The following is a 10,586-nucleotide window of genomic DNA, read 5'->3' as shown; positions in this document are numbered from 1 at the left end:
CTGGAGATTTTGGGAGTTGCCTGGGTACTTGGGCCAGTAGGTGGTTTGAGGATGTGCACTCGGTGAGTGTGGGTAGCCAGGTCAGGGTGTTGTTGGGACAAGGTAGTTAATCCTGGGGTGTGCAGTCAGGTCAGGGGCTGGGTAAAAGGATGAGGGTCAGTCAGCTCCGTTGGCTGGACAGATGCACAGGTTGCAGACCAATGGCATGGGTTCAACTCCTGTACTGGCTGAGGTTACCAATGAAGGACTCTACTCTCAACCTGTCCCCTTTCCTGAGGTGTGGTGACTCTCAGGTTAAACCACCACCAGATGTCTCTGTACAATGAGACAGCAGCCCTATGGTGCAGTAGGATTATGGAGACTTCACCTTTACCGAGAGATACTGAGAATTCAGGCTCTGTAATCAGGTCATTTGAGAGCTAGGGATGGTAATCAGGCCGATGAAATAGGTTGTAAGGACAAGGAATTGGGCAGTGGTAATCGGGCCAAGAGTGGGCAGTCAAGTCAGGAGGGGGTGGGGGGTTAGTTTGCGAGTTGAGGGGTAGTTTGTCAGATCAGTGTGAGTGTTGAGGGTGGGTAATCAGGGGTTTTGGGGGAGTGTGGTGAGTGTTGACCAGTCAGATTAGCGAAGGTGGGTACTCAGGTTTAGGAGGGTCTAGTGATGTAATGGGTCAGTGATATTGGGGTTTGTGCAGCTGGGATGGAGGTGGCCAGGTTGAGAACCTCAGTATTGAAGTCAGAGGGCTTTTTATTATTCGTTCATGGGATTTGGATATCACCAGCTGAGCCAGCATTCATTGCCCATCCCTCATTGCCCAGATGACAGTTAACCACATTGCTGTGGGTCTGGAGTCACATGTAGGCCAGACCAGGTAAGGATGACAGTTTCCTTCCCTAAAAAATATTAGTGAACTTGATGGCTTTTTCTGGGCAATAGGTAATGGATTCATGGTCATCGTTAGACTTTTAATTCCAGATTTATAATGAATTCAAATTCCAACATCTGTAGTGGCAGGATTTGAATCCAGGTCCCCAGTGCATTAAAATATGTGTTTCTGGACTAAGCCTAGTGGAGGCTATCACTTCCCCTCATAAGCGTAAGAGGGTGATCAGGTTAGGTCAGGTGTTTGGGCAGTTTTGGTCCAGGGGAGTGAGTGGGTCTGTGGGATGGGAAGTTAGGTGGGCGGTGTTGTGATTAGTGGTGTGGGGTTCTGTGTAGGAGGTTTGGGGTGGATTGGGTTACACTGTTTGTGCCTTGATAACAACTGTAGGGTAAGTATCCAGGTAAGTCCCATGTATCTATCCAAAGTTTCCAACATTGAGCTCAGTTTAAGGTGGAGGGTCTGACCAGCAGGTATATGCCTATTGGAAGTTTAAATTCCCTGCACACTTCCCGTCATGATTTCCACTGGATCCTAAAGTGGAACAGAACGATGCCTCAGCATTCATCGACATTGGTATTGGAAAGTCTGGTCAATTCAAGGTGGTCAGCAGCATGACAGGGGTGAAGAGACAGGTGCAGTGGCTTTTGTCGAGGTTTGTCCCAAGAAGCTCCATGACACAGGGCTATGTGCTCAATGGTCTCTGCCCCAGGATGCACACTGAGACAAACATCAATGCCACCTGGAGGACCAGCAACTTGGTGAAAGATGTTCTTGTCTGTCTGAAACTTGTTGGTCTTCCAGTGCAAGAAACTGACCCTGACTGAGTGTTGCAGACTGGCACATTCCAAGGTCCAGGACTACGTGCTGAGGGATGCACTAAAGCTTGGGGCAGTGGGGAAAAGGCCACTGTCTAAGGTCTTTCTGCCCAAGTACAATGTGGGTCTGTTCAGCTGTCAGACCCTCTTGTTGCCTCAAATGTACGTAAATAAGATTCTGCAGAAATAAGAAATGCCTCTAGGTTTTGCAAGAGCAGAGAATATCAGGTTCCAATGTTTGGTTTTCTTGATATGCAAAGACTGTACAGAATTGCTTTAGTGCCTGTATATGTACATAAAGGATTTTTTGTGAATAAAGTCACCCTGTTATAGGAAAGACATAGTTAAAGCGGAAAGCATGCAAAGAAGATTTATGAGGATGTTGCCAGGACTAGTAGGCTTGAGTTATAGGGTGAGGTTGGCCAGGATAGGACCTTATTCCTTGGAATGTAGGAGAGTGAGGGGTGACCTTATTGAGGTGTATAAAATATTGAGGGGCATAGATAGGATGAATGCATATGGTTTTTTCCCCAGGGATGGGACATTTAAAACTAGAAGACATAGGTTTAAGGTGAGAGAGGAAAGTTAAGGACCTGAGGGGCAACTTCTTCACGCAGACAGTGGTGCATATATGGAATGGGCTGCCAGAGAAGGTGGCTGAGGCAGATACAATGGCAACATTTAAAAAAACATTTGGATAGGTACATGGATGGGAAGGGTTTTAGAGGGATATGGATAAAATGCAGGCAATTGGAACTAGCTGAGTGGGCACCATGGACCAGTTTGGGCCGAAGCGCCTGTTTCCATGCTCTATGACTCGAAGTATATTCTTGCATAAAAAAATGCCCTACCCGTATCGTGTAAGGCGCCTTCTCTCTTAAAGCCACTTGGTGTCGTAGTCCTCTGTAGAAACCAACATTAGACAAAAAACAGACTCCCATTCAGTTCAGGAATTTCTCCTTGTTTGCTATGTGTGCAATTATAAATTGTGGTGGTTGGTAGAGGTGTGTGATCTTTCCTGTCAAACAAGTCTGCTTTTCCTGGGACTCTGGTTCTCTAATAATCTTGGCTTCGGATTCCCTGTACCAACCTGAACAGTACATTGTGCAAGAACAAACCCTGTTTTTATAATCATTTGTGTGTACCTTAAGGCATCCCGGTTCTCGCGTGTTCCTAGTTTCACCGGAGGAACAGCATTCGTTCGAGGTATAATGAGGTTCCCTGCTCTTTTATGGTTGGGGCTGAGAGTGGAATCCGGGGCAGGTCTGACAGGATTAAGTTTTTCGGCTTGAAGACAGGGTATTTTCTTTTAATTAAAGAAGTACTAAACTATGATTTATGCGCGTGTGTTTCTGATTAGGTGCATTTTTATCTCCTACCTCTACCTTTTGTCCAGTTTTGACGAAAAGTTGAAACAGCCTGTACACAACAGGCATTGTGTCGCCAATACTTTGGATCCTGGTGGAATTGTATTTTGGATTATTGAAGAAGTGAAACAGCTTTTATCGTTAGAGAAATCTATTCCCCCCAAAATCTCTCACACACTCAAAGCAGGAGGTGAAGCCAGCTATTAAAGCCTGGGGATTTCCCGGGTCAATTTCAATTTGAAATTTACACCTGACGGCCCACACCTTTAAACCAGTGACTGGGTCATTTATTCTACACAAGAGAATGTAACTTTAGCGCGATATAGTTACATTCCACGCCCCCCAGTCCCAACACACTCCCTCTATAGTGCACATCAGAAAGTGGGTGGAGATTTTTTGTTGTTGTCTAACTTGTCCATCTCAAACAGGAACCGAGCTTAAGAATTTCTTGGCACTAAACGGAGTGGAAAGAGAGAGAGAGAAACAGGAATTCCAATCTGCCCTTAAGGGCTACAGCCATTCGCAGCTTTATAAACTTCTGGACATTGTGGTATTTTAAGAATGCGACAAAGATGGCGTTAGCCGGCAGAGTACAGAGAAGTGGACTGTTAGAAGTTTTGGTCAGGGACAGCTGGCATCGTGTGCTGGCCACCCTGAATCAGGAGAATCTGATCCTGAGCTGTGAGCAGCCTGGGCACACTGCCTCCTGGAATGGACTCACCAACGGAGCGGGCTCACAAAGTCCCCAAGCCGCGTCCCGCAGCCCCAAATCCACGGCGGTACGCAACGCCTTCACCGAGCTACCTGAACACATCCCCGAAACTATCAGCAACAAGAAACGGAGCGTTAGGGTCATCAAGGTACTTCCAGCTGCACCCTGAGAGAATGAGGAGTCTGTCGTCTCCTTCCCCTTCCCCCCCCCCCTTTTTTTTGCTGTTTGAGTTAATGCATTTTCAGTGGTGCTTTTGTTTTGCTTTGTACTTTTGATTGTAATCAGTTGCACATTTTAAATTCTCTTTGCAGAAAGTTGGAAGTGTTTCTTGCAGTGACATTTGACATGGGATGGCACTCTCAGTCTTGCTAATTCCATACCTGTGTCCCATTCCCAGTGAACAGCAAAACTGCACAATCTCAACGTGTCACAGTTTCATTATTTGGTCACTTTGACCTTTTTGGCTACATTCGACCTTGCCCAAAAAGGAGACGCGAAATGCTTTCGATTTAATGTCGGGATTAGCCCACGCTTGTGTCTGGATCTGTCTCTTCATCCTTTCGGGATTAGGTGTTTTGAGCCGTGAAGAGGTTCCAAAAATTAACTTTTAATAAAGAAATGGGCAATGAAAGCGGAGTTTCAGGATTCAACTCTTTCCGCAACAACTTCTGAATGTGGCAATAATTTGTGCGTTTGCTGTGATTTTGTTTTTCGTTCTTACCTTCTATTCACCGCTCCGAATTAGTTCGGAGTCTGGATTTTTTTTATATCACTTTACAAGTTCTGCCATTTTTTGTTAAAGTGCCCAGTCATGATTAATAATCGCTGGGTTTGCAATAGCGCCGGCGAGAGCTGTACAAGCTGTAATTAACCCATCGAATACCCAAGGCTCTCCCCTTTGCTTGGAAAGTGCACTTGGTCTTGAATGCAGGCGCCTCCGCATCTATTTATAAATTATCTTGCATTCATAAAGTGCCTGGAACATCCCAAAATCACGGGTATCAGCTTTTAAAATAAACGATTGTGATCACTGGCCCAATCAGCTGTGACAGAAGGCTGGCAGAAGACTTGCCTGTCAGTAGATTTTTTTTAAAAAAAATCCGCATTCATAACTCTGGCAATTGCCCTGTGAAGTTGGCAAAAAGCTTTGGGGGCAATTGAGAGTTAATCACAGGGGGCTGGGATTAACTAATAGGTCCAAACCAGATAAAGGTGGCATTTCTTCCTCTAAAGGGCAGCACGGTGGGTTCAGTGGTTAGCAGTGCTGCCTCAGCACCGGGGACCCGGATTCAGTTCCACCCTCAGGTAACTGTCTGTGTGGAGTTTGCACATTCTCCCCGTGTCTGTGTGGGTTTCCTCCTGGTGCTCCAGTTTCCTCCCACAGTCCATAGAAGTGCAGGTTAGGTGGATTGGCCATGCTAACTTGCTCAGTAGTGTCCAGAGATGTGGAGGTCAGGTGCATTAGTCATGGGGAATGGTAGGGTGATGGGTCTGGGTGGGATGCTCTTTGGAGAGTTGTTGGGCCAAATGGCCTGTTTCCACACTGTAAGGATTGTATGGGACAGTAGTGAATCAACTCAACATCTTCACAGCAATTTTCTTTTTCTTCAAAAATGTACTTTAATCATAAAAAAGTACACATTTAGTCACAAAGTAGCATATCAAGGAAACAAAAAAACACTGGAGTTTGACTCTATCCAACAAACAAACCAAAGGCAACTCTTGCTTGAACAAGACAAGACTATATTTACGTGTGTTTGAAGCACAGAGAGGGTCCGATAATTGAATGGATCCCGATTTGCCTTCAGCAGAGGACCTCAGACCGTGGTCTTTCCCCTCTGTGCCTTGGTGACAGCTCCCCCAAGCTTTAGTGTGTCCCTCAGCACGTAGTCCAGGACCTTGGAAGGTGCCAGTCTGCAACACTCAATCGGGGACAACTCCTTGCTCTGGAAGACCAACAAGTTTCTTCCAGATTACTCACCCCTGCTTTTAATTTCCTGATTTGCTTTTTTTTGTTTAAGCTGGGATCTGGACTGATGTTCTACTATTAAGTCTAGGTTACTGACCATCTAAATACAACCAAACCCATTAGTTAGGTGGGAGGTAGTGGCATGGTGTTAATGTCACTCGTAATTCAGAACCCCAGGCTAATGGTCTGGGCTAATGGATTCAAATCCAACCATGGCAAATGTTGGAAGTAAATTAGGGGAGGTGACGATCTAGGGGTATTATGGCTGGACTGCTTAATCCAGAGACACAGGTAATGTTCTGGAGACATGGGATTGAATCCTGCCATGGTAGATGGTGGCATTTGAATTTAATAAAAATCTGGAATTAATAGTCTAATGATAGCCATGAATCCATTGCCAATTGTCACGAAAGGCCCACGTGGTTCACTTAATGTCCTTTAGGGAAAGAATCTGCCATCCTTACCTGGTCTGGCCTACAAGTGACTCCAGGCCCACAGCAATGTGATTGGCTCCTAACTGCCCTCTGAGCAATTAGAGATGGGCAATAAATGTTGGCCTCGCCTGCATTGCACTCGTCCTGTGAATGAATAAAACAAACTTGATAGAAACCTACAATAAAAAGCTAATGACAACCCCTCCTGTCATACTTATCTGCTCTGGCCTAAATGTGACTCCAGACCCACAATAATGTCTGGGTAACTGGGGATGGGCAATAAATGTTGGCTTAGTCAGCGATGCACCGATGCTGCGAACCCATTTTGAAAACAACGGGTTTTCCTCCAGTTGGGATGAGGGGTGGGTAAAAGTGCTGTCAGGGTTCAGGGGAGATGGGTGTGAAGCCACTGTCTGGTGGTGAAGATCTGTCAAAGGTTGAATTGGTGTAACCCAAGGCAAGGGAGTTAGAATAAGAGAAATAGAACTTCTGGCCTATCCTGGCCTATAAGGAAGCCTAAAATAAAATGTTAAAACCTTAACTATTTGGACCTGTTCAGATCTTGAGCTGATCTCACTCCTGAAATGTTTATTGCAAGGTCTGGCTGCAGGTTTGAACTAGGTTCAGAGCTAAGGCAGATTTTGCATATGCGTTGGGGTGATTGAGTTTTTTTGTGGCGTGGGAGGGTTCTACATTTGCTCCTGCTGAAGTCAAGTCTGTACTTCCTCTTACTCAGGCCTTGGGATAATTATTGCATATTCTGTAGATTTAATCGGATTTAAAACATTGCAGGTTAACATGGGACTCGGCTTCCAGGAAGCAAGTTTGGCGGAAGTGATAATTGAATCCCATTATTTTAACTACCCCTCACTCCCCTTGTCCGGCCCAGTTTTCGCCCGACAGGCACAGATAAAATCAGGATGAAAATTACAGATAGTAGTTACTTTGTTATTCTTTCTGGATTGATCCAAACTTGTTTTCTTCACTTAACAGTAGTCCTTCAGTTCAAAAGTCAAGCATTTGGATGTCATGACATGTGAAGATTCCCGATTACACCAGAATTCCATTTTAAATGAAAACTGCATTAAACATCTTCTGGTCAACACACATGCCCTGTTACAAGTATGCATATAATTGCTGAGTGGTTAGCACTGCTGCCACACTGTGCCAGGGACCTGGGTTTGATTCCACCCTCGGGCGACTGTCTGTGTGGGGTTTGCACAATCTCCTCGTGTCTGCGTGTGTTTCCTCCGGTTTCCTCCCACAGTCCAAAGATGTGCAGGTTAGGTGGATTGGCCATGGGAAATGCAGGGTTACAGGGATAGGGTAGGGGGCTGGGTCAAGGTCTAGGTGGGATGCTCTTTGGAGGGTTGGTGTGGACCTAATAGGCTGAATGGCCTGCTTCCACACTGTAGGGATTCTATGGATCTGTCTTAATTTAAAATCTATTTGTTGAGTTTTCTGTTTCAATACAGATTTCCAGCATTTATGGGAAAGAGAAGAAAGCTATTCAGTCCCTCAAGTCAGTTGAATGAGATCATTTCTGCTTTGTATGTGAGATCCTCTGCTGTCCTTGATTGCAAATTCTTTTATGCCTTCACCCGACAAACATATGTTCATTTTGTGAAGAAGTGGTTCCTGAACAGTTTAGTTCTAAGTTTAGAAAATGCCTGCCATTAGTGAAAAAAGTTTCTCACTACCTTATTGAGGTGTATATTATTATGAGGGCCTTAGAGGGGATTAAAAGGGCTTATTTCCATTAATGGGTCAACAACTAGGAAGCACAGATTTAAAGTAATTGGTGGAAAACTTAGATGGAAAATGAAAAGTATTTCTTACCCAGTGGGTAATGGGAAGTTAGATCTCACTTCCTGAAATTGTGATAAAGACAGAGACTTTCATTACATTACGAAGAACTATTTGAATATGCACTGGAGCTGCCCCGAAGGTTACACATCAAGAGCTGGGAGATGGGACTCAGTTGGATAGTGGTTTTGATCAGCACAGCTGCAACAGTCTACTGTATTGTCAATTTTCTGTTTGTGTTATCAATTCCCTTAATTGTCACAATTAGGTCATATCCTTGAGGGAATAACAATCTAGTTTATCCAACTTATTCTCATAGCCTAACTCCTTTTAACCATGATATTCTTTCACATTCATCTGTACTAGGTCCCTTTGTGCTTTATTTTTCTTTGTTCAAACTTATTGAAAGCCTAATGTGTGGATTCCTCCTGCAATTCTACATTGTTAACGATTGTGTGTCAAAAGTTTATGCTCGCATCTATGTATTTTCCAAAGACATTGTTCATTTTGATTTGAAAACCACTAGTAAGATTATATCCACACCCTATTTCCATGCTAGGGGTTACACTGGCAACGGTTTTATTTCAAAGGCTGAAGTAGTTTGTTTGTTTCCTTGTGGTCTCTGAGGTTTTGCATTATCTGAAATAATCTAATGTCAGAGGGAGCCTCAATTAATCCTTTCCTGTGCCCACAGAGTACAATATCACAGATTCTTTTTGAGCAAGAACTGCAGGAATTGAGTTGAAGGAGCAGTGGCTTTTGCTAGTGTCCTTCAGTCTGGACTGATCTGGAGTATTCTATCATGCAGCCCTCCCTTTGTTTGAAACCTCCTTCAGTCTGGCTACCGTGCAAGATCTCTGCGTTCCACCAATTCAGGCCTCTTGTACACCCCCAATTTTCTTCACTTCACTGTTGTTGGTCCTGCCTTAAGCTTCGAAGGCCTGAAGCTCTAGGCTCTCGCCATGAACTTCCCCACCCCTCTGTCCTCCTCTTTGACTGGGTTTACTGTCTTATGTTCCATAGTGGCAAATGCTCTCTGGTGCAGCACTTGGGAAGTTTTACTGTGTTGAAGGCACTATGCAAATGCAAGTTTCAAGAGCTAAAGACAAGTTAGGTTGTGTTTGCTTTAACATCTATTGACAAAGCACCATTCTCTCTGTACTCCACTGAAGTGCCATGCCAGCTTAGATTTTTTGGACTCCAGTCTCTGGGGTGGGACTGGAACTCACATTATTTCTAACTCGGAGGCAGGAGTACAAAGTCCTGAACAAAAGCAAGCATTGAACGGGAATATGTTGGTGTGTTTCAGAATTCCGGTAATTTAAGAGTGGCACTATTAGGGAGGGTGTGACTATGATCCTCACTGATCCTAATGGTAACGGCATCTCTTTTTTTACCTTTAAGCAAGAGGTTGGGGGCCTAGGGATCAGCATCAAGGGAGGCAAGGAGAACAAGATGCCAATTCTGATCTCGAAGATCTTCAAAGGTTTGGCAGCTGACAAGACTGAAGCTCTATATGTGGGGGATGCTATCTTATCAGTGAATGCTGTGGACCTGAGGGATGCAACACATGATGAGGCAGTGCAAGTGCTGAAGAGAGCTGGCAAAGAGGTGCTTCTAGAGGGTGAGTTAGCACTTCCTTGTTATGAGCAACACCTGAGTTATCCAAATCCAAGTCAAAATATCTGTTTACTTCCCAATTGGCAACGAGGATGTGTTTGAGGGATGTTTCTAATAACACACCTTTCTTAAAATCCAGATTCAGTCTTCACCCTTGTTTTGTCCAAGTTATTGAGTAACTATTAATTCTTAATCATTTGTGAACAGGATTGTTGTTCCCACATTAGTGCAGGTTTTTTTTATCGTGTCTTAAAATGCGGAAGACATCAATGGAAATTTTGCAGGTCTGCTTCAGTAAACTAGTGGTTTCACTGCTGGTTTTCCCATTAGCTGGGGTCAATCATTTACAATGAAGCTTGTAAAATATTTAGCCTTGTATCGCCATTGCACCAGACACATTGTAAAATGTCTGAGAAAGAAAAGCTACTATTTATATAACACCTTTTAAGAAACTCAGACTGCTGCAAAGCTCATTATGGTGATTTAAGTATGTTCAGATGTGCAGTTACATTTGAAACAGATTGAGCTACGGTAGCTAAAGTCACAGACAGCACAAAGCCAGGTAGGAAAGTAAGTTGTGAAGAAGGTGTAAGGAGTTTTTGGACTAATATGCAGGTTGAGTGAGTGGGCAAAAATCTGGCAGATATAGTATGGGAATGTGTGAAGTTGTTCACTTTGGCAAGAACAAAATAGCAGATTATTACTTAACTGGTGAACAATTGCAAAATTCCAAGCTGCAGAAAGACCTAGGCCTCTGCATTGTCACATGAAATTAAAATGCAGGTACAGTTTATAATCTGATAGCCACCATGACGCTAACCTTTATTAGGAGAGGAATTGAACATAACCATAAGAATGTTACACTTCATTTGCATTGGGTGAGATCACACCTCAAGTATTGTGTTGGCCTCCTTATTTAAGGAAGGATGCATTGGAGGAGGTTTACAAGATCAATGCCTGGAATGAATAGGTTGTCTTA

The 10,586-nt window shown here is 44.0% G+C and overlaps 1 protein-coding gene across 2 annotated transcripts in view; it reads left to right on the top strand.

The window, feature by feature from the left end:
- The first annotated feature begins 2,833 nt into the window (after positions 1–2,833).
- sntb1 (syntrophin, basic 1) overlaps positions 2,834–10,586 on the top strand; it is a 113,331-nt gene continuing 105,578 nt past the window's right edge. Inside the window, exons 1-3 of one of the 2 annotated variants that reach the window (XM_048596082.1) lie at positions 2,834–2,905; positions 3,495–3,926; positions 9,392–9,611. In XM_048596082.1, coding sequence (XP_048452039.1) covers positions 3,639–3,926; positions 9,392–9,611 — 508 coding nt within the window. In that variant the 5' untranslated portion in view covers positions 2,834–2,905; positions 3,495–3,638. Of the gene's footprint in view, positions 2,906–3,424; positions 3,927–9,391; positions 9,612–10,586 lie in introns of those variants that run through there. The other variant, XM_048596081.1, reaches the window with a different exon arrangement.

Source organism: Rhincodon typus, chromosome 4, assembly GCF_021869965.1.
Source record: "Rhincodon typus isolate 14 chromosome 4, sRhiTyp1.1, whole genome shotgun sequence".
In the NCBI taxonomy this organism is placed as follows: Eukaryota; Metazoa; Chordata; class Chondrichthyes; order Orectolobiformes; family Rhincodontidae; genus Rhincodon; species Rhincodon typus.
The sequence above is the reverse complement of the archived record's forward strand: the minus strand, read 5'-3'. Positions and strand labels throughout refer to the sequence as shown.